The 27,664-nt window shown below is 44.2% G+C and overlaps 5 protein-coding genes across 12 annotated transcripts; 4 read left to right on the top strand and 1 right to left on the bottom strand.

Moving 5' to 3' along the window:
- Positions 1 to 252: 252 nt before the first annotated feature.
- On the bottom strand, positions 253 to 1,493 carry LOC102711064. The gene has a single exon (XM_040523428.1). The coding sequence runs from the start codon at positions 1,334 to 1,336 to the stop codon at positions 809 to 811; it is 528 nt and encodes a 175-aa protein (XP_040379362.1). The 5' UTR covers positions 1,337 to 1,493; the 3' UTR covers positions 253 to 808.
- A 6,742-nt stretch (positions 1,494 to 8,235) lies between these two features.
- On the top strand, positions 8,236 to 13,744 carry LOC102710294 (pentatricopeptide repeat-containing protein At1g77360, mitochondrial-like). Of its 8 annotated transcripts, none has more exons than XR_005811607.1 (4): positions 8,236 to 9,935; positions 11,602 to 11,720; positions 12,225 to 12,954; positions 13,061 to 13,744. XR_005811607.1 is itself a non-coding variant. In XM_006653543.3 (2 exons), the coding sequence occupies exon 1, from the start codon at positions 8,522 to 8,524 to the stop codon at positions 9,905 to 9,907; it is 1,386 nt and encodes a 461-aa protein (XP_006653606.1). In that variant the 5' UTR covers positions 8,236 to 8,521; the 3' UTR covers positions 9,908 to 9,935; positions 11,602 to 12,142. The 8 variants fall into 8 exon arrangements, 2 of the variants coding, with proteins under 2 accessions (XP_006653606.1, XP_015692282.1); XR_423431.3 differs by having other exon boundaries at positions 12,225 to 12,329; positions 12,499 to 13,744; XR_001550183.2 differs by having other exon boundaries at positions 12,225 to 12,329; positions 12,837 to 13,744.
- A 751-nt stretch (positions 13,745 to 14,495) lies between these two features.
- On the top strand, positions 14,496 to 16,576 carry LOC102710486 (probable aquaporin PIP2-3). Its single transcript, XM_040523681.1, has 3 exons — positions 14,496 to 15,167; positions 15,406 to 15,546; positions 16,055 to 16,576. Exons 1-3 carry the CDS (start codon positions 14,550 to 14,552, stop codon positions 16,166 to 16,168), a joined length of 873 nt encoding a protein of 290 aa, XP_040379615.1. The 5' UTR covers positions 14,496 to 14,549; the 3' UTR covers positions 16,169 to 16,576.
- Positions 16,577 to 18,305: 1,729 nt separating this feature from the next.
- LOC102710777 lies at positions 18,306 to 22,030 on the top strand. Its single transcript, XM_006652464.3, has 2 exons — positions 18,306 to 18,696; positions 21,680 to 22,030. Exons 1-2 carry the CDS (start codon positions 18,321 to 18,323, stop codon positions 21,709 to 21,711), a joined length of 408 nt encoding a protein of 135 aa, XP_006652527.2. The 5' UTR covers positions 18,306 to 18,320; the 3' UTR covers positions 21,712 to 22,030.
- A 2,640-nt stretch (positions 22,031 to 24,670) lies between these two features.
- LOC102711059 (WPP domain-associated protein-like) lies at positions 24,671 to 27,647 on the top strand. The gene is made up of 4 exons (XM_006652465.2): positions 24,671 to 26,709; positions 26,850 to 26,976; positions 27,124 to 27,225; positions 27,408 to 27,647. The coding sequence occupies exons 1-4, from the start codon at positions 24,671 to 24,673 to the stop codon at positions 27,462 to 27,464; spliced, it is 2,325 nt and encodes a 774-aa protein (XP_006652528.1). The 3' UTR covers positions 27,465 to 27,647.
- Positions 27,648 to 27,664: the final 17 nt, after the last annotated feature.

The raw sequence follows: 27,664 nt of genomic DNA on the forward strand, positions 1-27,664 counted from the left end.
TAGAGTCTATATATATATACCATAATTCTCTAATCACTGATATGATACCTATCAGTGTCTGCTAACTGTTCAGTAGGGTCGGTTTGCCGCTGCATCATTGGCAATGATGTTGCTAGCTAGCGTTGTACAGTACTTAGGTGTCCCGCTCATCCAAAAGAACAATTCACCATTTTAGTTATTGCAGGAGAGGCAGAATATGTTCCTTTACCATTTTCACTCCTGTTGAATAACATCAAGATATAGTAGTAGTACAAATTTACAGGAAATGTGTGGTTTGGGAGTATGAAAGATATTTTCTTTGCCCGTATTTATTAAAAAAAAAACTACTAACTAGTATAAGTGGTGGAGAGTGGCAGTATGCATGCATGCCAACACAAGATTCCTTCTGAATTTCTTCTTCCTTTCTGCAATTTCGCACAAAACGGCATGCACAGTTTTGCATACAACAGTGGTCATACATACACTGCGGCACTGCGCAGTAGTGTGGAAACTCCCATACTCGAAAGACAGAAAAAGAAAAGAAAAAATAGGATCGATCAGCTGATCAACCAACTCCAACCATCTCCAGGTGCCCTCAAAATTGTCACACCTTGAATGAACAAACCACCCACTCTTCCTGTTCTCTCTTGCATAGTTGCATCTAGTAGCTTTCTATTACCCAATTTCTTGTCCATGGCGCAAGGGTAAAAGAAGAACGAAAGAGAATAATAAGGTAATTAGTACTAAGGAGTAGTACTCATTTTTATCCTACTGCACGTCTGCACGCGAGGCCAACCGCCGGGAAGTGATCAGCTAGCTCGCCGGCCGGTCAGTCCTCGAAGCCGGTCTTCTTCCAGACCGCGTCCCGGACACGGCTGAGGTCGCGCCCCTTGAGCGTCCTCCCGATCCCCTCGTGCACCGACAGCGACGCCGCGCGACCGCGCCACGCCAGCTCGTGCGGCGGTATCACCACCCCGCCGACGCCGGCTACCTTGCCGTACTCGTAGTCATCGTCGCCGTCGCCGTGGAGCTCCCACTCGGCAGCGGCCTGGTGATCCCTGTACTCTACCCCAAGAATCTTCTGCCAGTCCGGTATGTTCACCGGCAGCGAGCCGGCCGCGGCGCCGGCGGACCGGTCCAACGTCGCCTTCCGGCCGGCACGAGCGGACGGGATCGGGCGGCCCCTGGCACCCAGCTCGGCGGGGCTGGAGTCCACGGTGAACGAGCCCCAGACGTCCGACTCGTCGAACTCGTCCGCCCCCGGGCTGCCGGGGCACCTGGCCGCCGCGCCCCTGGACGGCGCGAACATCCGGTACGCGTGCTTCGCGGCCGCCGACCTCGCGCTCCCCGCAGCCATCCCGCCGCCCGGCCGGTCGATCGATCGGTACGTAATTTGGTTCGCTTTACCGCGTGACGCCGCTCGCAACCACCAATCTTTTTTACAGGAGCGCGCGAGAATGTCGTGAGGAGAGTAATGGGTTTGGAGTTTGTGTGTGGGTTTGGACGTTTGGTTGTCCACGTTGGATTTTATAGGAGCTTGAATACAGAGCACTTCTCCTTGCCTTCGCGGGGGTGAAGTGGAGCAGCGACGAGAGTTGCACAGAGGTGGATAAGGCTGTTTTTGGACTGACCATTCTGCCCTCCGGTAGTTCGCGCTGCCACGGCTTTGTAGGCTTACAGCTGTGCACCGGTGCACACCGTGGGCGCTTGTGTGGCCATGGGTGACATGGGACACGTCAGTCCTGTGCACTGTGCAGAGTGAAAAAAATGGGAGTATTGGACAGGTGAGCCGCGACCAGATTCACGCTGAAAACGAGTCAAGTTCGATGACAGGATTAATAATTGGGGGAAGGGCATCGCCGGAATTTCGTGGGAGGAAAGGGCCCGGGACGCCGTCGCTGCACACACGATGGCAACATGGCCCCCTCCCCGCTGGGTCGACGGGTCCACGAAGGCGACACGTGGTCTCGCGCTTGGCTGTCGCACCACGTTCGCTGCCGGTGGCCCCGGCCCTGCGTGAATTGCAGCCTACTGGCGAAGGGGGCCAGCTGTGGGCCCGACCGTTGTAGCGTAGAGGAGACCGGTCCGGTTGAAACTTGAAAGCCATTCAAATAGTGCAATTCGACTAGTGGTAGTGTGGCTGTGTGTGTATACGGTGGTCGTGTCCCGGTCAGTCCCGCTCCAGGTCACAGGCTCATAGGTTACAGCTTGATCGGTTGAAGTGGCTGATCAGGGCCACGGGCAAGCTTCATTGGAACAAATCTATGTTTAGTTCTTAAAATATTTTCCCAAAAACATCCCATCGAATATTTAGACACTTAAATAAAGCATTATATATTTTGAAAATTAAAACTAATTGTACAGTTATGAAGTAAATCGTGAGATCAATCTTTTAAGCCTAATTAGTGCATGATCAGCTAAAAGTTCTACAGTAACCAACATGTGCTAATGACAGATTAATTAGGCTCAAAAAATTTGTTTTTTTATTCATGTTCAAAACCTCTTCTGACATACAGTCAAACATTCGACGTGACTCTTTTGCAAAAACTTTTGGCAACTAAATAAGGGCTAATCTTATCCATTTGACCTGCAGTAAAGGTAGTCCTATTACTTCTCTCGATGACTTGCATGCTTAAACACAAACGGTTACATAATTCTTACCATTTTAGACAAGATTATGACTAACTTTTTAAAACTTTGACTCTTAACAAATTTTACAATATATAGTTTGGAATTTCTGGGATAACATGGATAACATGTATAGATGAATAATAAAGTGTACTTTCATAAAAACAAACTTTATTTATTCGGTGTATATATTTTAATATAAGATCATAATCAAAAATATGTTTAGAAGACTGAGTCGATGTTCAAAATGACGAGAATTATCAAAACTGGAGGGAGTATCATCTAGTAACAACACTATGGGTGGAGCTGAAAAATTAATTCACATGTGTCATCTGTACTAGTCTACGAGAATATGTTAAACTTGCTTAATTTCTAGTGCTATATTTATTGCCAAAATAATTTAATCATGAATTTTGTTAGAGTTCATCAGGATCGGCTGAATCCAACCATTGTGCTATATAGTTCCGCCCATTATCCTTATTCACGTAAGTTATCGGTAAAGAAAGATAATTCATGGGTAAAACTTTTATATGTAATTTAGTGAACAAATTAAATATATAAAATAAACTATAATAAAAGACTCCAAAATAAACTTTAAAATTAAATTATAGTTTAAATCTTGTAAATATAAATATAAACGAAATGACGGGAGTTTAACGTGTGTTAGGAAGAGATAACAGATAATAAATACGAATGGATAAATATAAGTTATTGTCCTATCTTGTGCCATGGGTCATTTGACTCGTCTCTTCACCAAGGGCCAGTGGCTCAATGTTCTTTCATACACGTTAGAAAAATACTTTATTACCATTACTTAAGGACCACGTAATAGTTGCTTTTACATAGTTCTTATAGGAAAATATCATAGCTATTTATTTACCTTTTTACTTACATAGAACAAATATCATTTTCAGTCCACAGTGCAAAGCCTAGCGATATTGGTACATCGTAGATGAGAGCTCACTGTGAGCTATAGGATAGTGGACTGTGATGGCCAAACAAACCAAAAGTAAAATAATGATGTAAACGCGTAGCCATAGAGGTGGACGAAAATAAGATCTAACCAAAAGAACAGGAAATGAGAAATTTGGTCATTAATTCTGTCGTAGGGATAAAAGAACGAATTTTGTTTCGTCAATTCAATTATATACCTAATTAGGAAATACCCAAGTGGACATGTACATTGGCAACGCACTAACTCATCATCCCTTACTCCACTCAACAGCCACCACCTACTAACCCCAAACAAATCCGAGAAAGAGAGTAGTGCTTGATATAGATTAAAGTTACCTTAACTGCGCGTTAAAATATTTACGGTAAATGTGTGAACCGGACACGTGTAGTGTCTACCCATACCCGTACCCATTTACTAATCAAGCATATATAGGTTTTGACCCAATAACATACTCATGAGTATAAAATAAAAAAACATACACAACCCTAATAGATTTTTACCATAAGTATATGAGTAATTGGGCATGATTGCCATCCTTGTTTCCTAGCTGTCCACTTATCACTCAACCATGCTAGGCATTGATACATTCGGAAGCATTCCAACCTCCTCCACCTAGACCCTGATTCCTCTTGCCAAGCCTTCCTCCTCGCCAGTGTGAGGAGATCAAGCAGGAGGTGCTAGACTTCACCCAACGCCGGTGCTGGCTTATGACTCTTCCTCTAGACCTCCACCCTAACAATGGTGGGTGGTGAATCCTGACACGGTGACGCACCTCGTCTATATCGTTGCTAGTTACAGATGCCACCTCCTTCCCTCTCGTCGTTGCCCCCTCCTGCCATCCTGCACGGTTCCACATATCAATTTGTTGTGATTTTCCATCTTTCCAAAGTTCTTTTGTAATTCTTTTTCATATCATGGAATTAGCACGTGATTTGGTTGTGGCTGAAACTGAAATGGTCGGTTTTTAAGTTTCCTTCACCGTAATTCAGTCTTGAGATTTTGATGATCAAAATTCCCCTCAAGACCAGAGACCAAGACTGATATGTTTGGCCTAATTGAATGCCCAACCATGACAGCCAAATTTAAAAATATATTTCAGTCTGTAATGCAAGAAGAAAAAACCAAGTTGCTGGATTCGTCAACACAAATACACAATGTCCGTGTTAAATACATAGCACTGCCTATTTTCTATGATAAGTGTATTTTTTTTCATGTTTAGATTTTGTCCACATAAGTGCATTAGAACCATACTATTTTTCCTTCTTAACTACACATTCAAATTTCGTTATATTATATCCCTAGTCACCCTCTCACTTTCAACCAACCATCCTTTAGTAAGGGATACATAAATACTTTATATGCCTCTTCTATTAATTTTTTATAAGTGTTAGAGATATACTTCATATTTAAGGATGGAGAGTGCAGTTGAAAATAATCGACACCTCATATGAGTGCATTTTCATTAAATCGTCGCACCATGCAACTTTTACCGCTATCTTTTTGCTTTTGTTTTTCTTATATACAAAAATTTATATATTCAACCTTAAATTTAAGTTGATCTTTGGAGTTTTTTTACTATGTTTATTTTCCAACATTAATTTCAGATAGTTATTAAATATACGTACATAAAAATTTTATTCATAAATTACTAAGTGTTTTATCAACTCATTTGCAGCGTAAAATGCATCTGGCAATAATGATCGGAGGCCCGCGGCAAATGGCGGTCCTAGCAGTGACCACGGTCGTCGTGGACAGTGCACAGCCGGTACGTGCCCGGTGTGATCCCCTGGAGGCCTGGACGTCGTCGATCGCCCGCTGTACCACACTACTCCGGCGCCTCCCTCATCCTCTCCCCCCGTCGTTATTGTCCATCGCTGTCGCGGCGCAGGCTTTGCTGAGCCCTACTGCCACCCACGGGCGGGGCCAGGCCAGTCGCGCGGGTACGTACGTGGCGTGTGGGCAACGGCCCGGTCCACGCGGGCGCTGGCCTGGACGGACGCACGTAAGGCAGGGCGCATCGATCTGTAACTCCATCCAAAGTGAAAACACGTCGGTGTCGCGCCCCGGCTAATAGCTCCACCAGACCACCACCCATGCACGCAGACCGAGCCAAACTGTCTCCACAAGTCACGACACGTCTCTACCAGCATCCGACTGTGTAGACACGCAATGTCACTCTCGCCAATGATCGATGTTAGGAGTGGACAGACGGGGAAAAAGAAATACTGGCGTGGTGAGTTGCGGTGTCGATCGATGATGCGTAGATTGATCGATCGATTGCTGCAAAGGATTGAAGCGGCTGTGAATTTTGTGCCATGCATGGTCTGGAACTATGAGAGGATTATCCAAGTTGGTCTTTCTTAATTATATATTCTCTTTGTTTCACGTTATAAGATTTTCTAGTCTTATCTAGATTTATTTGTATGCTAATAAATCTAGACACATATATAAAACTGTCAAAACATATACATTGATATATATAAGTAAATCTAGATAAACCCATAAATTCTTATAGTATGTATAGGAGGGATTATGTTTCTTTTCTCTTTAGAAATGTTCATACTTAATTTTGTCTTTAATGTGAAAGGATATGACTTGTGCCGGTGTATGCTCCTGGTTCTGGCGTGTAGGTTATATACTCCCATTATACGACGAACTGTCATGTGTTCATATTACACCTTACCTTCTTTTTTAGAGCAACCACGATATTAGCAAAAGGCAGTCTGCAGTAAATTAAATATTCTGTAGTACAGTACTAGGTGACTAAAAATCATTGTGAAAGTAGTTAATATGAAACAAATGACAAAAGTTACCTATAGCCTATGGATAGCCCACAAGACAAAAATAAAATGTTATTTACACTGTACATCTAACATATCACATATCACAGTAAATACCCATTGTGGATAAGATTTTTTTTTTTTACCTTGAGACCCACCCCTATAGACTGCTTTGTCCATATATATCGTGACTTGTAATTTACCTAATGCCACTTACCGTCCCACTCATATAGACTGGTTTGAGCTGATATATTGCGGTTGCTCTCATAGGCGAAGACGGTATCATTTGGCGTCAAGAGGCGGAGGAGATGGTCAGATATGCAGTTCAGTGATATATAAGAAGCAATTGTATGGCTTTTTCACTAAATGACATATTTATAAAAAAAATTATGATATACATATTCTTAGCGATATAAAAATTAAGACTGAAAAATAAACTATAACAAAAACTTCAAAATCAATTACAGATTTAAGGTTGAAATTTTTAATTTGGCTTATAAGTACCAGTAAAAGCAAAAATATTGAGGTGATATTTGGCCAGTTGGCCTACTGGTTTTGCTTGCAGTGCAGGGTCTCCTTCCAATTCGCCATCATCTCGTTGTTCTAGATAAAAAGCGATGGCTAGATAGGGGTGATTATTTGTTTTTTATGAAAAACAAACAACATATTTATAAATAAAAAATAATTTATAAAAATAAATTTATATACGTATTATTAGTGCCTAAAAGATAAGGTGAAAAATAAATTTTAATTCAAGATTAAAAATTTAAACATTAATTATAAGTATAAACAGAAACGACAATAAGAGAGTTAACGTTAATGCCCCCAGCCCCGGGTCAATACCGTATGCGTACTGGACTGCTCGACAGACGACTGATGACATCGTCCGTGTCTCCTATTCAGAGCAGTGTGTAGTGCGTAGACCAGACTGAATTTTCAATCAAAAGAATGAAAGGTACATATAGCTGCCTTTCAAATACGGGTGTAGCATACGCACCACTGTAGAAAAATGCTGTTCCTGCTTACAGCTTAGGATTTTTGAGCAGAAAAAAAATCAAATAAACCAAACTCCCAACTGTAATACTGTTCGTATGGATTACTATTCTGTTCTTAAGAAGAGCTAATCCTGAGTCGTGCCATCTTTTAATACTCTCTGCACTTTTTTTTATTGGATACGGTTGACTTTAACTATACGTTTAACTATTTATTTTATTAAAAAATAATTATTAACTATTTTTTATCTACTTTATAAAAACTTTAAAATTACTTATTATATACTCCTCCAGTATAGGGAGACAATGGATAAATACCCATCAGGTATTGCTATCCCATACCCATACCCACTAGTAAAATTTCGTACTATTAAAATACCCATACCCATCATGTGTAAGAAAATTTCCCCACGCCTATACCCGCTTAGGTAAACCTTACCCATCGGGTTACCCATATACCCGCAAAAGTTTAAAACAATCTAAATATCACATTTTCCATATAGTATATGCATAGACGCTAGATACTTAGAGCATCACACATTCATATAGTGTGGTGAAAAATGTATGGATGCTTTAAATACCTATGATTTTGGTTAATTAGACTAGGCTAATATGATATTAGACCATGACATGAAACTTGCGGGTATTTATTACTCATGGGTAAATGAGTATGGGGATCATAAGAACGTCTATACCCGCGTATACATCGGGTGAAAATATTTGCCCAATTACTTACCCACGGAAAATATATTTAGCTCATACCTATACCCTAATAGAGTAAAACCCATCGGGTCTCGACCCACGAGTCCCGTTGCCATCTCTACTCCGGTACCCACGACTTAACCGACCCACCAAAATTTTGATCGGCCCAAGTGTTCTGGAGCAGCCTACGTTGGTGCCCCGGCCTCTTCCCTGTTGGGCTAAGTCAATCCAAACTTTTCTTTCTGAAATCCCAGCCGCGAGGTTTTGTAGGCCCATACACACGACGACGACGACGATGGTTGCGGATACCTCGGAAACTCATCGCCAACGCAGTTCGACCGATTCAGAGAATCAGAAGCAGTTCAATCCCGAAGCAATTTCTGCTGTTCCTCATCCCCTTCGTTTCAGTCATCGGAACGAAGAAGCTCGAATCCAATTGGTTGTTACTCCTTGTTAGGATCTAAGTAGCCCAACGCCGTCGTCCGATGAGCGCGACGGAGGAGGGGGCGGACGGCGAGGCGTCCCCGCGCGCGGAGGCGTTCCTGGAGATCCTCGGGCGGGTCCAGCCGGGGGATGCGGAGGCGGAGCTCTCCTCCTGCGGCATCGGCCCGACGGCGGAGGTCGCGGAGCAGGTGCTCAGGTCCCGCGTCTGCTACTCCCGCCCCAAATCCGCCGTCCGCTTCTTCGTCTGGGCGGGACGGTCGGTGAAGCACACCGGCTACTCCTGGAACCTCCTCGTCGACATTCTCGGCAAGGCCGGCATGTACGAGCCCATGTGGGACGCCGTCCGCTCCATGAAGCAGGAGGGCGGGGGGCTCATCACCGTCGCCACCTTCGCCTCCATCTTCTCCTCCTACTGCGCCGTCGGCAACCTCAAGGAGGCCGTCAAGGCCTTCGACGTCATGGAGCGCTACGGCGTGAAGCCGGACGCCGTGGCCCTCAACTCCCTCCTCTCCGCCATGTGCCGCGGGGAGGGCCGCGCGCAGGCCGCGCAGGACCTGTTCGAGCGCGCCAAGGCCTCCATCGCGCCCGACGCGGACACCTTCGGGATACTCCTCGAGGCGTGGGAGAAGGAGGGGAACGCCCAGCGCGCCAAGAGCACCTTCGGCGAGATGGTTGTCCGCGTCGGCTGGGACGCCAGCAACATGCCCGCGTACGACGCCTTCCTCTCCACGCTCGTGCGCGGGGACCAATTGGGTGAGGCGCTCAAGTTCCTCCAGGTGATGCGGACCAAGGGCTGCTTCCCGGGGATCAAGTTCTTCGCCAGGGCAATCGACCTTGCTGTCCGCAAGCGCGACTATGCCAACTCTTTGGCCATTTGGGAAATGATGATCTCGGATGCTGGCCTTATACCAAACCTCCCCATGTACAACGCCATCATCGACCTTTGTTGCAATGCTGGTAACACTGACTACGCCCTCCGCATGCTTGACGAAATGCCCTTCAATGGCGTCTTTGCAGATTCTATCACATACAATGCCATGCTCGAAGGGCTCATCAAGCAGCGCAAGGCTCGTGAGGCTGAGGCTTTCCTTGAAGAGATGAGCAAGAATGAGCAGCTGCCCTCTGCAACCAATTGTGCTGCTGCTATCAACATGTTCTCTAAGGAGTTTAACCCGTCAGCAGCAATTGACGTGTGGCACTGCATTGTGGAGCACCAGATTACTCCGGCTGATGAGTCGGCCCGAGAACTAATAGTTGGGCTGCTTGACTTTGGCAGGTTTTCTGAGGTGGAGAAATATTCTGATGAAATGTTCGGCATGGGAATTGAGTTGCCTCGGTCGACCATTGATAATATGAAGCGAATATTTGATAAGGCTGGCGAGCGACATACATATGACCACATTGTGAGGAGGCTAAAGCGACGTTAGCCACACATCACTAATTTTGTCATAATAGGTATGCCTTGCTTCATATGGGTGTTTTTGTTCGTGTCAGTGAGTGTAAATCACCAACAATCTTGACCTTATGCCATTCACTAACTAGTCCCTATGACTCACTATTGAGCTACCTGAGGATTTACCATAGACTGATAGTTCGGTGCCCTATCTTCTTTCACGACCAATACCTTGTTTCTCTTGGTTGTCTTACTCTCCTTGTTTTGATAATATTGGAGTATATTGTCTTGACAACATATCAAGAGGCCTCCAAAAAATGGCTATTCCACTAACTATGACCATGCCTTCCTTTGATGTATTTTGATAACTTGCCTTGCCCCTTGGTCAGACCTTGGAAATCTGTGATACCATCTTTCTTTACAGGAGAACTCATAGTGATCTGTATGAAAATGTACCTGTTTGACCCTTAGAGGGAGAACTAACTGACTCATCTCCTGGGCAAGGCTATTTTTCTGTGTCTCATCTCCCCTATCCAGCAAGGCTATTGTGGTCTAAACAAGATGCTGACCTCTGTCCACTGTAAGACATTTGTTCAAACTTTCCACCCAACTTTGCTGTGTTGTTGTTGTGCCATCCTGATTTACCTCTATACTGCTGCGTTGCCATTCCTATCCACACCAAAGCTTCCCTGCAGCTCAATCCTTGGTTCCACTCACCATGATTGGACATCAGTAGCTCCTCAACGTTGGCATGGACATTGTTGTGCACATCTTCTTCCTCCAGCTCATGCAGCTAACAAAATTGACATGTTTTATATTTCTATGCACATATTCAGACTAAAACTTGACCTTTTGACTAAACTCATGGTTTAAACCTTTCCTTGTCTAAGACAAGCATTCCCAACTCTAGCTTGTCTCCTTGTTGGCGCCAACTTAGAACGATATTGCCACATCTTTTCATAGTTGCCTCCATCTGGGCATGGTTGTGAGAGTTATGTGCCCTTCCTGGTGCCCTATCGCAGTATCGCCCCAAGTAGGCATCGGTTCTGCCACTTGGTCATGTCTGTCTTACCATGTGTTGGACTGATGTGGCAAAATCCCCAGCATGGAGACGGGCGTGACTTGAGTAATCTTCCTAAAAGACAGTGTTTTACTTTAGTTGGCTGGTCACCTTGGTCATACACAAGGAAGAAAAGGGGTTGGGCAAAATTTCAGAATGAGGAATGTATCCAATCAAATGAAATGCTATAGTACTGATTGGTATGAACTGACTATTCTCCGAAACTAACGCAGTAGTACCTTGGTTTGTGATCTAATTTGTCATGTTCTACAATTATGTGAATTTACCCTTTCAAAATATCTGACAGGCTTAGTACCGACTGGTATGAACCGGCTATTCTGCGAAACACAGTAGTATGTTGGAAAGGATCAAATCAAGTGGTCACTCTCTGAACTTATTGAGAGTACATGCTGATATGTGGATCCAAGTCCAACAATTTAAGGGACATTAAATGGAGAAGGGCAGATTGAACAGTTTATTAGGACGATACCATAGTTTCTGCGCTATTAACTTGTCGTTCACATGGCACTAGAGTGCCTTAGGGGTTTAGATATAGTTATTTCAAGAATTCAGTCATTAAGATGTCACTATGTGCCTTTATTTTTGGATCTGCAAGCCTTTGGAATGCTGATACAGTTTTGGTAAGAGGATGTTGATGTTGTTTTTAGGTCTGAGACGAAGTTCTGAGCTGCATGGGTTAGACCATGGTGAGTTGCTGATTTGACCTCATATTTGGCCTACCCGCTGCCATGATTTGCAGGTGCCAAAACAGGATGGTGATTTTCAGGTGCGTTTCATCATAGTTGGGGCTGAACGGGATATCCATGTACAAAAAAGCGGTCCATTTTATTTAGCTCTGTAGGATATATAATAGAATGATGGATGTGAATCTAGTTTCTAATCAGCATTTTGAGAATGATCAGATCCACTCAACTATGGGGCAAGCAATAGATGACCTTGGGGAAAAAAAGGATTGATTTCCCATAATTTGTTGTTCCTTCTATAATTTTGCTTCTGTTGTTATTATTCAACTTAGCTATTTGAAAGTGATTTTCAAGGGAAGGGCATCCCACAGAGCTACTCCATTTCAATGTCGTACTACTGAAATATTTTTGGTTTATATTGCGTTTAATTTGAAGTCACCCAAGTGCTTCAATGCCAATTCTGAAATCCATTATCATTACCAGCAGACCATCATTTACCCATTTTGTGCTAGGCTTTGGTTGTGCGCTGACTGTTTTAATCCAAGAAGTTGCATTTTTACTGGAAATTGTGTTGGCTTTTCTTGTAGATTTTTTTACGCTAAGATCAAATCGGCATTCTTCAAAGGGGATAGGCTTTGTTGAATCAGTTTTGGCCTATGAATCTATGATTGCTTCGTGATCAACTGGCCAAGGTGATAGTTTCCCACACATTCTTCAGTTGGGATCCGCTTAACATACCTTTTCTTTCATAAAGCGCCATTTTATTACACATATAGCCTAATAGAAAACATATTTACATAGAGCTCCAACATCCAGCTTGTTTATGATTTTTTTTTCTAAAATGCGTACTCCTTTCCCCAGGTTTTAAGTACCCCTTCACATCTGGACCTTCCAGACGCAGATTATACATAATCATATAAGCAATTCATCTTATTATTACACATTTTTCACTCAACCTCTTTCTTTTTTGAAATTTTCTCCATTTTATGCTACGTTGTCAACCTGTTGCGACATGTTTGATAGTTTGTTCATATTCAGCCCTGGTTCTGATTGCTACGAATTTGTTGAATAGTGGGCACAGACCCACCTGATGGATAGAGGCCAGAGTCATCTCTTTGTTTGTATATGCGAAAAATGGATCCCATGTTTTGTTTTGACAAAAAGTGAAATAAAAAAAACTCCATATCCTGCATTGCCAGTTGCCAACGCAGTTGTAGAAATCCATCAAATTATTTGGCGTGAATAGGACTTGAACCGTCCAGCTCGTTTCAACCATAAAGGCGTAAATTATAGGGCTCCGGCGTCACCGTTAGCCTGGTAGGTCCTGTTCTTTTGTGCCATTTCTTAATCCAGTGGCTGCAGTGCATCCACTTGTCGATCCAGGAGTCGTGCTGCATGTGTCAACATGGATCGCCCATTTCAGGAGAAACGATGGCTCAGGAAGCGTCCACTGATGGCATCTTGTGAAGATGGGACTAAGATCGACGGATCTTCGCTTTCTGTTTTGTGCTGTGTCTTCATGGACGAAAAGCGGCTTCAACTGCTTTCATGAGAATGGCTGCATGGTCCAGGAAAGAGAGTTGTAAAAGTCCCATTGCAATTGCTTTCATGTGAAAGTATAGCAAACTGCAGAATGTTCTAGCCTCAAATTGCGGTTCGAGGTACATTTCTCGTTGCTGTTCGAATTCGCATGGATGAATTTTAGGAAGGAAAGGAAAGGAAAGGAAAGGAAAGGTAAAGTTCCCTCATTGAGCAATGGTGATGCAACGCCGTTGCAACGAACCGCTTTTGCACCACAAATTTTATCCGGCCGTATGGTTCAGACAAGCTCGCCTGGCCTCATGGCAAGACGTACATAATTAATTTAGCCAGGCTACAAATTTGTGTACTTTTGCATTTGATAATTCAGAGATTGGAGGGATACAGCCAATGCAGGCACATCATGAGACATTTAGGTTGCAACTAATCAAGCTTCTGATAACAATCTTAATTAGCGAGTGATTCTTGCGATGTACGCATGCAGGACGATACATGATTCGTTGTCCTTGTTATTATTTGCAGCCAAACTGCTGATCAAGCAATGACTAATGGTTTGCGCTGCCAGAAAAATGGCAATAGTACAAAAGAAAATTTCCGCGAGCCTAATATTCGTAGTGTCTAATGATTTGGCAGCAGTGTGAAAAACACAAGCTGCTAATGGGCAGTAATTGGATTCCCAGAATTCGGGGATGTGCAAGCGAAACCTGTATATAATTGTTGTACTATATTTTATCTTTTCAATCTTAAATCTGAAGTTGATTTTGAAGTTTTTTTATTATAGTTTATTTTTTAACCTTGTATTTTAGACCGCCAACAAAACATACATAAAAAAATTATTTCTAAATTATTTTTTATTTGTGAATATAACTTTTGCTTTTTAATAATCACCCCTACTTAATGGGTACGGAGAGCTCTGTTTTGGTGAAGAACGGCAAACTCTGGAAGTGTGACGTCTTTCAGGGAGCTAATCAAAATGTTTTAACACATAAGTGATCCACACATTATCACTGAATTAAACTTGGCCTCTGATTATTAAAAGTAAGCCCTCGTATAAACCACAGCCACCAGTTTGTCTCCGGAGTGACCTAATGATGAGGGCTTTAGTCGGTTGAGGGCGGCAAAATTATAACCCAGAAATCTCCCTCGCCATAAACCCCAGGCTTATCTCTGACTAACAAAATCGCTAAACAAACCAATCACTTGTTGTCCTTGTCCAGTCACGAGCCAGTAGCTAACTAGCTACTAGCTGGAGTGTTCACTAGACGCTGCTCATAAATACCTGAGCTCGCGGAGCTCGTCAGCTCACACCACAGCGAGCAGCGAGCAAAGCACACAGCCGCGTTAGCTTGGTTTTGCCTCGTGCGCGGTCGGAGATGGCGAAGGACATTGAAGCGGCGGCGGCGGCAGAGGGCGGGGAGTACACGGCGAAGGACTACGCCGACCCGCCCCCGGCGCCGCTCATCGACGCGGAGGAGCTGACCAAGTGGTCCCTGTACCGCGCGGCGATCGCCGAGTTCGTGGCCACGCTCCTCTTCCTCTACGTCACGGTGGCCACCGTCATCGGGTACAAGCACCAGTCGGACGCCACCGTCAACACCGCCGACGCCGCCTGCAGCGGCGTCGGCATCCTCGGCATCGCGTGGGCGTTCGGCGGCATGATCTTCATCCTCGTCTACTGCACCGCCGGCGTGTCGGGCGGCCACATCAACCCGGCCGTGACGTTCGGGCTGTTCCTGGCGCGCAAGGTGTCGCTGGTGCGCGCGGTGCTGTACATCGTCGCGCAGAGCCTGGGCGCCATCTGCGGCGTGGGGCTCGTCAAGGGGTTCCAGAGCGCCTACTACGTGCGCTACGGCGGCGGCGCCAACGAGCTCAGCGACGGGTACTCCAAGGGCACCGGCCTCGCCGCCGAGATCATCGGCACCTTCGTGCTCGTCTACACCGTCTTCTCCGCCACCGATCCCAAGCGCAACGCCCGCGACTCCCACGTCCCCGTAAGTGGATGCATGCCTCCTCAACACTAAACTCGTCTCAGTCAATTTACTGTGGATATCGATTGTGATGTGGCAGTTAGCAAGTGATTAGAAATTTAGCATCAAACTGATTGCGTACGTCTGCTTCCCCATGGTTCAAAATTTCTAATCAGCTGATCTGAAATTAATTTCAGAACATATACGAAGACCAGTTTCTAGTATGTATCCATATAACATGATGCAAATTGGCTTTGTTCAGGTGCTTGCTCCTCTTCCAATTGGGTTCGCGGTGTTCATGGTTCACTTGGCCACCATCCCGATCACCGGCACCGGCATCAACCCGGCAAGGAGTTTGGGAGCTGCTGTTATCTACAACCAGCACAAGGCATGGCATGACCACGTACGTGCCACATCACAGTACTTGCCTCCTGTTTCCCCATTTTTTTTTTCAGGCTACTTTCCTGACAATCATTAGAAATCACAAGCTTAAATTAAGCAGAAAATTGTGCCGCTTCTTAGCCTTAAGTCCACACATGTATATCAGATAGACAGGGTAGATATACTATTATACCGAAAGTCTCGGGATAAGGCTTTAATTAAACTCAGAAAGCAGATGTCATCACCAACTGGCAAATTGAGTCATGAAAGCTCTTAAAATTTAGCGCAAACCCCATCTGCAGAGCAACTTCAGAATTCAGAAAGCAACCCACATCCTAGTAATCTCTTCCCACCCACCCTCGAAAGCCAGACGCACCTTCACAAGCTGAATCAACAATTAATACAATGCAACTTCTGGCCAGAATTAACAACAATCAGGAGCAATTTAGCTCACTCTTTATACCAAACTGAGATGATATATACTTGAAGCGCTGAAACTTACATAGCTTGGCGTGGTCATGCTATTGCAGTGGATCTTCTGGGTGGGGCCACTGATCGGCGCCGCCATCGCCGCCGCCTACCACCAGTACGTCCTGAGGGCAAGCGCCGCGAAGCTCGGTTCTTCCTCCTCCTTCCGCGGCTAGACCGCCGGCCGCCTCCCGCGGCCGCGGGATGACCGGAGGGGCACTGAAGTGTAGATATATCACCGGCTAGCTGTTCGATTGCCGCCTGGCAAAGCTAGCTTATGCTCGGTTGGTTTATGGCTTTCTGTGTCGATCAGCCAGCTAGCTGCTTCATCTCTTTCAGGTCCTGTCCGTGGATTGTGCTGGTAACCAGCATTGGTCTGAGCACTGTATTTTTCTGAGATAGGCCGCGTTAATCATTTGCTCAATGTTTCTTCCAGGTGTGCTTTGATGTCAACTTTGTATATGTCAATATGTGTGTGTGCGTGTCAGCGTGTACGTATGCAAGCTCTGCATGTGTGCATATGGTAACAAAAATTGTATGCAACTTCTATTAAAAAAAAGTACCTGCATGTGTTTCTTCCTGTACCTCGAGTTTTCGCGATCTGCCATTTCTTGGAATCCGTTCGATGCGCTAAAATGTTGTGGCAAACGAAAGAAACACGATACTGTGCCTGCAGAAGAAGCTGCTCTTTACCCACATTGACAAATCAACTACCCCGGTCAGCCGGGCACTGGTTAACAATCGTTGGGTTAGAGATATTAAGGGCGCCCTCTCAGCTCAGGCCCTGTGTGAATTCTTGCAAGTTTGGGATCTTATCGCGACTTTTAACACGACGCAAGGGCAAGATGACAAAAGAATATGGAAGATATCAGAAGATGGAAATTTTTCTGTGAGTAGCACCTACAATTGGTTCTTCAAAACTAATGTGTTAGCGAAATCTGCACGCTTGATATGGCGGACGAGGGCGCCGACTAAAGTGCGCTTCTTTATGTGGCTTCTTCTAAAAGGGAAGTGTCTAACAGCGGATAACTTGGAGAAGAGAGGATGGCCAAACCAGGGCGCTTGCCCACTCTGTCAGGAACTGAATGAAGATTGCAAACACTTGGCGGTTTGCTGCACCTACAGCAATACAGCGTGGAGAATGGTGAGAGGTTGGATGCAGCTGGGTTTCCAACGGCCTGGCGATTCTGAAAACTCCTTTGTGGATTGGTGGCACAGGACCAGGAAGTACTGTTGGAAGAGTTATAGGAGGAACTTTGATTCGCTAGTGGTCCTGGTTTGCTGGCTACTCTGGAAAGGAAAGCAACGCAAGGATTTTTAATCACTCAAGCAAATCGGTGACGCCGTGGTTCCAAGACTTCAGAGAAGAGCTATCGATCTGGAAGCAGGCAGAGTTCTTCAGAGAACCGGCAGGAATAGACTAATTTGGCAAATTTAGCTGTTTTCTCCCTTTCTCTTCCTTTCCAGACCTTTGGCCCTTTGCTTGACTGTACTTACAGTTTTTGGCTAAAAGCTTGCTTTTGTTTTCCCTGTAAATTCTCCCTCTTAATGAAATTTGGGAGCCTATTCCTGGGCCTTCCCGACAAAAAAAAAAAAAAGAACACGATACAGATCAGGATCAGGCATCAGCAGCGCTGAGCTCAGCCAAACATACCCATGTTATTCATTATTCACCTCCATACTTATACCCACGCTATTTTAGTAGAGCATGGATAAAAAATAATTACTCATTGAAATTTTGGGTATGGAAAGGATATTACCTATTTTACTTATTTTATTCATACCCATTTAGTATATATAAACTTGGACCTAAAATTTTTAAACTCATATTTATACTATAAAAAACTATCAATTTTAATTGAAATTTGGTAGTTTGATTTACTATTTATAAGAGCAACATATGTCTCTTTCCTTATACATTCGTTACCCATATCCATTTAATTTAGGTATGTGTAATTTTCTTAAAAGTGGATACAGGTATAATTGGGTATGATTATGTGTTATTTAATACCCTTCCCAGTGGTGGGTCTAGACTACCTAATGCTTCTGTTCATGTGGCTCGCTCTGACTTGCCGCGCGCACCTATACCCAATAGCCCGAGAGAAGGAAGAAAAGAAGGAAAGAGAAAAAAAATCACATTGGCCTACCTATATGTCACGTATGAGCCAATCCTACAGTGGACCTTACACAAATTCGTCGTTAAGTTAAGTGACCTCAGTTAAACTTATTGATACGAAGCGAGACATGACCCACACGGCCACACCTGAACCCACATCGGCCTACGGCCCACTCAGGCCCGTGTCAGCCGCCGCCGTCCAGCCTCCTTCCATGGCCCCACCACGAGACGATCCCCAAAACTCGCCTCTCGCGGCTTCTCTCCTCTCCGGCTCTCCGCCGCGCCGCGATCCCCGGAATCTCCCGGCGAAGATGCACCTGTGGCCTTCGCTCCGGATCCGCGACTCCTTCAAGCACGCCTACCTGGATAAGCTGGAGTTCAACCTCGCCCGCATGAAGCACGCGCGGCGGCAGGGGCAGGGGCAGCAGGGCGAGGACCAGGACCAGGAGGAGCCGCCCGGCGACGGGAAGGCGCCGCTGCTCGAGTCCCTCCCGGCGAAGAGGAGCTCGTTCGTGGCCGGCGCGCTCGAACTCGCCATGGACGCCGCCATGCTCCTCACCTGCTGCTGCTGTTGCTTCTGCTGTGGCGGTATGTGATACATACTGAATTCTGATGCAATCTCCATTTCTATTTTTTGGATCGAAGAAATTGAATCATGTTTGCTATCAATTCCATTTATTTTTTTTGCACGGATTTCGTTTATCATTCATCGTTTGATGATAAAATACGCATTAATTGAGTGGACGAAATATTTAATACTTCATCCGTATTTTAGTAGAGGATCGTCGTCGATTTTTGTAATTGATAATTCGTTTTAATTAAAATTGTGATTACATATCTGAAATTTTAAGCTATTCTGAAAATAATTAGGTAATAAATCCAATCATAACAAAATACTATATGATAATTATGTAGATTTCTTTGATAACATGAATGTTCATACGTATACTAAAATGTCAACAACATTATCTATTAAAACTAAATTTCAGTTTTCCTAAACACCCTTAAAAAATCAGTTGTACTTCTACTTGAATCAGATGAAAGAGATTCCTTTGATAGATGAAGATAGCTCGTAGTCTTGTAGAGCCATAGGTTCAATTGATTGAGATGGTATTGGGATTTTTTTTTTTTTGAGAAATCACCGGGGGTGAGAGCTTCCCCACCTGCATAAGATTAAACGAGAGAAAGTACAGAACAGAAACAAGTCCAACTAACGAAAAAAAACCAAGAAACTAAACTGTAAGAGAGAGAGAGAAACCCTCAACATCAGAAGCAAGAAAGCCCCGGCACAGTGGCGGCCAAAACAGCAAAGAGCACAGAAAGGCTTAAACAGCTTGGAGAAAGAAGTGCTTCCAAAAGGCTAGTAGCGAGGAGTCCTGAGGTGGTAGCCGTTCGCTCTAGAGCTTAGCCTCCGAAATTCCATAAGCTGCTGTCCGGCTGAGGTTGGGTGGGAGGCTCTTGAAAATAACCTCATTTCTACGTATTGGGATTAATGTGCTGGTTGTGTAGTTTATGGATTGGTTTCCTGATCGATTAGAGTTGAATCGGTCTCCTTAACATTGGGGCCTTGGAGTTAGTTTCTTATGCTTAAACTAACCACTTAACTTAAACAGATACATAAGAAATCATCTCTTACAAGAGCACTCAACCTTTTTTGGTAAGTTCGCAAGACCAGACTAGATTGGTTGGCGGTACATTGATGGTAGTAGGAGCAAAGTACAAAGGCCCGCACCCTTAGCAAAAGAAAACGAAAACACAAGAAAAGAGCTGTACACTGGCAAGAAGAAACTTGCCGTTCAGATTGATTAGTCAGGCAACCATTGTGCTATGTCCCTTGCTCCCGCCAGTTGCCAACATCTATGTTCATCAATAATGTTTCTGAGGATTCGTTGTGGCGATGTTTCTTCTCCCCGGAACACCCTCCTATTCCTTCGTTTCCAAATTTCCCTAGCAATCATTATGAAGACCAATTCCCTGCCTTTGCTTATGGCACGGCTTGAGCCTTTTCACGTTTTAGAGTCAACAATCTTGAGCGTCTGATCAGTGAAGCTTGGTTGATTTTGCCACTGCCTATGAAGAACACACTGCCAGATCTTCTTTGAGTAGGGGCATTACAGCATGAGATGCTGAACCGTTTCTAGGTTCCTTACACATAGTTGGCAGAATAGTTATTTGGCCAGCCTTTTTGCTGCAGTCTGTCAGCCGTCTAGACATGATTTTTAGCAGGAGCCAAATGAAGAACTTACATTTTGATGGAGTCCATGGCCTCCAAATCAGTTTTGCTGAGACTGCCTTCATCATTCCCTTGAATTGAATCTGGTAGGCCGACTTTGCAATCATGAAAATTCACCGGAAACACAGAGTCAACAAGGGAATAGTAGCTATAGGAGGCTGTAACTCGCATCACTGTCATTGTTAGCAATCTCAAATGATTGTGATTATGCAACATGATGTGTTCACAAATGCTTATAATAATTGTGGTGCAATCTGGTAGTGATGTAGTGGTACATTGAGGACATAGTCAGAGCATGGTTGTAGTTCAGCATTACTTGATGAATTTATGATGGAAGCGAAATTGTGAAAGTAAAGGTTTGCTGTTGGACGCACCTGGTTATCTGCTCTTCCTTTGTGTCCTGAATTAGCAGTTTGATGGTCCTTCCTTTATGTGTTCTTGTGGGCTATCCCGATTCCATTTTATTTCTTTGCAAGATCAATATTTGAATGAACTCTGCCAAGTCAGTACATTTGAAAATTACTTGATTTCTTCGAATTATGAAATGTGGCCAAGTGTTTTTGACTCAGGCTGTTTGAATTGTTATTGCTGGTTATATATGTTTTTGTGGAAACTGGTTATAGTCAAACAACACCTGAAGATATCATGCATGTTTATTTGACATATCAATACTAGGTTAAAAACTCATTTAGGACCACAATCTAAGGCATGCTTTTGTGCCTGTAAAAATTGCTCCTGGACGGATTTTTCTTTTCAGAACTCGATTCCTGGACTGAACAAGTGAATTTTCACAAGGAAAATGGATACTGTTGGTGCCTAGCAAAATCACAGGCTGCTATGGACCTATGGTGCACATGCCGCATTGCAGCCTCATCTTTTGTCTGTTTACTGTTTAGAAGCATAAGCAAAATAGCTTACTGGTGGTTATAAAATAATTTATGGGTAGAACTTTTATATATGTGTTCTTTGCGATCTAAAAGCAAAGACTGGAAATAAACTACGATGAAAAACCTTAAAATCAACTACAAATTTAAGTTTTAACAATTTTGACTTATAAGCATAAGCAAAAATATAGTGGCTACTGCTGATTTTGGTAGTCACATGCACCTTTCCTGTCTTCAAAATTACAGTTTGTCGTTCTGATGAATAAGTTGGAGACCTTTGTCATATATATTTGGTAACTCAGGTTTTTCTGATGAACATTTTGTTCCATGACTATCATGTTCGTTTGCAGAACTGAAAGGAAACGGCTAAAATGCTCTCTGGTTTCTTGCCTAAATTTGATCTAGCTATTTTTTTTCGAACTCATATATAACCAAACCATCTATTTTGTACCAGCTTGTGGTGACGAGGAAGATCATCCTCGCTGAGTATAACCTTCAGAAGAGCTTCTTGAAGGAAACCAGAAAATACAATGGACAATAACTTATCTGTATATATCATATATTGATTTTTGGTTGTTAGCTGATGTGGCTCAAAGACGCCACTAGCATAGGTACATACAAGTACCTTTATGTAGAAAATTATTGTAGTTAGACTTCAGAATGAACTGTCTGCTCTAGATAGTTGTATTTACATTCAGGGTACTTTGTTTCTCCCGGCGCATCTATACTTACATCTGTATGGTCCAGATGTGTTAATCTTTTTATGTCATCCGTGTTATACATTCTTTTCTTTATCAGATTTTACCCGTACCTGTGGTTAGTATAAATTTTTTAGTCAAAAAGTTGAAACCAAAAAATACCTACTGTTTCCGAATGCTTTCAATAAAACCCTAAAACCCTCCCATAGGTAATCTTTATATACTACCGAACTGTTCCTGTTTTATTCATGTCCGTGTTTCTCGTAAAGGTTAGTAAATCATCAATACTGCAATAGTGTCTTTGCACATAAGACTCTAATTATAAATTTATCCTAATTTTTGGTCAACATTATTTTCTTTTTTTCATTTTCCTTTTGGATTCTAAAGTATATACGTGAAACATAATCTACTAATTTTGTATTTGATCTATATCTTGTTACTGGTATTTATAATACTTCAGGAGTTTAAACAAAATAAGATTTAGTTTAAGTTTTTACCGTCTTCTTTGAATAAAAATATACGTACAATACATCAAACTAGAGGTGAAGTGCTACATGAACCTTTTACGAGTATAACGGTACTAGTTGATATATATGTGCCATCATGATCGACATCGGTGCTATTACCGCTGACGTGGTTACTAGCACGTAGATCATTATCACTATATCCACATATTATTTATGTTCCTTTGACTTTAAGTCAGAGGGTCTCGATCCACTCGATGCCATATAGGTATTAGATTTAGGTACCAACTAAGGCAATGATCCTAAAAGTTTGTTATCATATCGTGATATTTTATGTATCTACTGACTCAGTGAAATCCAATTTGCTCGATATATTTGATGTTGATCCATATCAAGGAGGGCCATACATTTTCGTGGTCAGAAATGAGCCAAGGCACAATTTTTTGGGCCAAATAAGGTCTAAGTAGAGCATAAAATATTTTTTTTCATAGGTGTTATTATATGCACGCAGACCTAAATAGTTATTAAAAAATCATTAGTTTTATGAGCTATAAGCCTCCAATTTACCCATAAAGGAAACTTATGTGCATTCCACACATGTACGTTCGCTATTTGGTGTTTATTATTTTCTTGTTTCTGTAGTTGTAGATCGAATTTAGGCTTGCATGTGTGTATGCAATTCAATCATCCTAATTATTGATATCATTTTTTTTCCAGAATTTTCTACACCATTTAGATCATATGCACACATATGTATGCTACTACACAATGTGCCAAAAAAAACCAGCCCGACTATACCACGAGATTCCCTATAAACGGGAGTCAAGGGGTGGGCGTTCGGTTCTAACCGAAATTTCAGTCCGGTTTACTCGCTCTTTATAAATTTTGGTTTTTTAAAACTGAAGACCGAACAAACGCTACCAAATCTGCAGGCCGATACTTTGGGCAACCAAAACTTCGGTTTCGGTCTTCGGTCTAACCGTAGAGACCAAACTATCTCCATGCGTGTATGCAGATAATGCAGCTAGCCAGCAAGGCAACTGCCCAATATACTTTCTTAGGCAAAGCATCCATTTAGCTACATTTTCAACAGAACTTTTGTTACATTTTAAACACCATTTCAGCACATATTGAACAGCAAACTAGAATGCAACATTTCAGCAAGGATTTGGAAAAATTTCAATAGCATTTCAGTACAGATTTTGCCACATAAACACACAAGCACTATGAGAATAAGGAATTGAATATTGAACAGAAGTTATTGCCGAACGCCCGATGGGAATGAGGAATTGAAGATTGAGCAAACGTCGACTGTGTGGATAGTGGGCTAGGCTGGCTTGAGAATTAAGTTGGGTCGTACAAACACTGTTCTTTAAAGCACTTTAGTTATATCGGGTGACCGAGGAAGATGACTAAAACACCGATGAAAAGTTTGGTCTTTTTAGAACTATGACCAAGTACAGAACGATGACTGATATTTCGGGTAGTTTGGTTTCGGTCTCAGTTGTTTTGGGTTCGGTCTTCGGTTAACGGTTTTTCTGCCCACCCTCGTCGGGAGAAGTTATGTTCATGTTGTCGCATTCCTGCCTCCGCACGCGCCCCGTTTCTATCACCTTGCGCTGGAGAAGCCGCCTCTGTTTCGTGTGCCTCCACGCGCTCAACCTCACCAGCGCAGCTGTCTAAGATACCGGGCGCCAAAGAAAAAGTACAACTCAATTTCCTGTGACTCCCCGGCGCACACTCAACCTCGCCAGCGCAGCTATTGTTGAAACGTGAATGATACTAGTTGGTGCCAAATGAACAATCGATCGAGTACGAGGGTTTCGAAGGATGATGCATGCACAAGTAGAAGGAACGATCCGAGAGCGAGAGGCGAAGAATCATCCGGCCTCGGCGAGCAAGGAGGTGGCGTGGCAGCCGACGTCGCGGCGTGCCCGTGCTTCTCCGTGCGTGCGCGTGGCGGGCTATTTTGGTCGATTCAGTGGCGAATGCGGGCGGCCACGTGGTTGAAGTTTGGGAGTCCCTCGGAGGGACACACGAGCGACTTGCTCCGAGCCTCCGGTCCACCCGCTCCAGAACGCACGTCGCGTCGTCGAACAAACGCAAACCCCTCCGGATGCCATGACCAGGTCTCGCAGTTCGATCGCCTTCCTCTCCACGAAGTACGAGCCAACTCACCTTGCCGCGCGCGCTCGCTAGAGAGAATCGCCATCGAGCGAGTGAGGTGGTGGTTTCGCCGCGGAAGATCACGGCGGCAGCGAGCGAGCTGAGCGGCGGTCAAGCATGGAGGACTTCTTCAGCGGGCTGGACTCCCGGCTGCGGTGCTCGGTGAAGGTGGCGGACTCCATCATGATGGGGCTCGTGAACGCCGCGATGGAGGACGCGTACAAGAAGAGCCTCTGGAAGGACGGCGACCTGGAGCGGCTCTTCCAGAAGCTCCGCTTCGCCGAGCTCGCCATCGTGCAGCTCGAGTGGTGCCTCCGCTTCGTGCGCGGCGAGATGGAGGCCGGCGGCGGCCACGACGACTGCCACGAGCAGCTGCTCGACGACCTCCTCGAGACGCGCGACAGGATCCAGGCCCGCCTCGACGAGGCCGAGGCCGAGGCCGAGCTCGCCGTCGCAGACAAGGACCGCGACTACATGCGCCGGAAGCACGAGGAGGCTGCCTCGCCGTCGCGCCGCGAGGCAGTGCCCGACGTCGTCTCCGGGCGTGCCAGCCCGTGCCGCCGGGAAGCCGAGGAAGGCCGCGTGTTCGGGGAGCTGAAGGGTTCGGTAGATCGGCAGATGGCGAGGATGAGGTTCAGGCTCGAGGACGCGCGCTCCACGCTCACGGCGCTCATGCAGAAGGTCAGCGGCGAGGCGTCGCCAATGGCGAGGCTGCAGGAGGCCGGGCACGAGGGCGACGGGGTGAAGGGCCTGTCAGGATTCTACAGCATGGCGCAGCTGCTCATGGAGTTCCAGGAGATGGTCCTTGACGCTGGCGCCGTGAGGGATAGCGTCACATCCTCGTTCGAATTCATGGAGTGGTCCGTGTCCTCGTTGAAGGAGGCCATGGACGAGCGGCAGTGGCTGGCTCACGTCGAGAAGGAGATGTACGTAGCGACCATCAATGGTTTTCTCATGGAGATCAATGCCGGATTTCCTGTTCTGAATGATTGTTCTTCTCTGGGAGAAAAGCAGCCAACTACTGAGAATATTTGGGAGGAAGCTGAATCTCTGAAGGAAAAAAACAAACATATTCAGAAGAGCCTAAAGGAAGATCAATGCGGGATATCCAGTTCTGAATGTCTGATGTCACCAAGGCCTGCGACTTCAGATAGCAAGCAGTGTTGTTATTCAGGAGAGCCTAACGTATGTCATGAGGAGGTTGAGAGGCTTATAGAAGAAAATATTGGTTTGGAGATCAGATGTGAACTGCAACATGTGTTACATACAGGCATGTTCAGAGACTTGGTGAGGAAATTGGCTGTTCTGGATGCGCAGAAGCTAACAGAAGAGAATGATGAAATGAACATTGGAGTTGAGCTACTATGTGATATATGTTCTACAGTATTTAAAGACTTGGTGAGTAAACTGGGTGCTGAATCTTCTGAGCATCTTATCAGGTCCTTCATCCAAGATGAAGTTGAAGCAGTTGTTATTGTCCAGACTTTAAATAAATTGGAAGGTGTGATTGAAATGGTTCACAGTGAGAAGCATAGCAAGGAAGATAACTATTGCAATTCTCCTGGGGAAATAAAAAAATATTTAGAACAAGATACTGATTTGAATGTGCTCAGATGCCCAGCTGAAAATACACGCAGCAATAATTTGGAAAGATTCAGCATAATTAACAATATTGAACAAATGTATATTATGAAGATGCGAACTAGTGGAGCTTGTGAAGATAAATATACAGATACTTATCAGACACCTCTGGAGAAAGAGATTCTAAGTAGCTCTGATAATTGTGACAGGCAAGATCCAGAAGAAAATGATGTGGAAATTGAAATATCAGCTGACAATTATGGTATTTCTGACGCACTGATTGGCAGTGTAGAGCAACCTTTGCAGGAAAAGGATAGCAAGGAGAAGCTGCATGCGAGAGGTGCAGATTTAAATTTGAGCATACCTCCTGAAGAAGCGAATATGGAAAATGGTGGCATGATTTTGATTCTTAATGAGAAACGTGATGCGATTCACTCGACAGATTCAAACTCCATTCTTGCTGAACAGGACCAGTTTGAACTGCAAAATGTACTAGCTCTATTCACTAGTTTCCAGGAAGTGTCCATGAATTTTGAAACTGTTGCCTGCGAAAAAATAGAAGCAGTTATGCTGAGGTTTGTACGTCTCTTTTCGGTAACTTCTCATACTAATAACATTGTTGGAGGACAATGTGAAAATTGCTTTAGAAGTGAGGCTGTGTAGGCATGAAAACTTCAGTGGCGCAATTTACTATTCACCTACGATGATTGTACAGATTGAAAGATCTGAAAAAACAGCAGGAAAATCTGGTTGAACAGAGGAGCTCTCTGAAAACGAGCGAACAAATTTACCAGAGGGCTTTCACCAGGCGATGCCACGATCTCCAAACTGCAGAAGCAGAGGTTAGACACAATGGCACTCTCTGTGCCTGTCCAATGAACTCTGTACCTTTCCATCTCAGGGGAAAAACGGCTTGGTACTGATTTTCAATGCCAAAAGGATTCAGGGCAAGACGAAGGTGCTTTATCTTTGTTTGCTCTGAATGATAGGTGGATCTGCTTGGTGATGAGGTTGAACTGCTACTTGGACTTCTCAGGAAGACATATAAATCATTGGATCGCTATTCACCGGTTCTAGAACACTATCTCGGGGTAATATTACGATTTCATGCCATCACGAGATAGATTTATACAGCAATGCTATAGAATTTACTACACCCACCATTTCGTGTTCTGAGTATGATTGTACCTGAAATGGTTGTTGAGTTGTTCATTTACCTTCTCAGACAGGGAGATGCTGAAACTGACTTGATTTGCCATTTACGCCTTTCCAGATAAGGGAGACGCTGAGGCTGCTTGGCGAGGAGCTAGCCGTGAGGCATCAGGTTTAGTACAGTGTTGTTCATATCAGTCCGTTGATCAGTGAAACGTGGGAATTGCCCTATGCTTATGCAATAAAGATTTATTTGTGGGTGAAACTTCTATAGGCACATTCACAACGGTTCAAACACAAATGTTGTAAAATAAATTGTGATGAGAAATTCATAAAATCACCTCTAAATTTAAGTTTTAAACGTTGACTTATAAGCGT

This window comes from Oryza brachyantha, chromosome 4 (genome assembly GCF_000231095.2).
Source record: "Oryza brachyantha chromosome 4, ObraRS2, whole genome shotgun sequence".
Classification (NCBI taxonomy): Eukaryota; Viridiplantae; Streptophyta; class Magnoliopsida; order Poales; family Poaceae; genus Oryza; species Oryza brachyantha.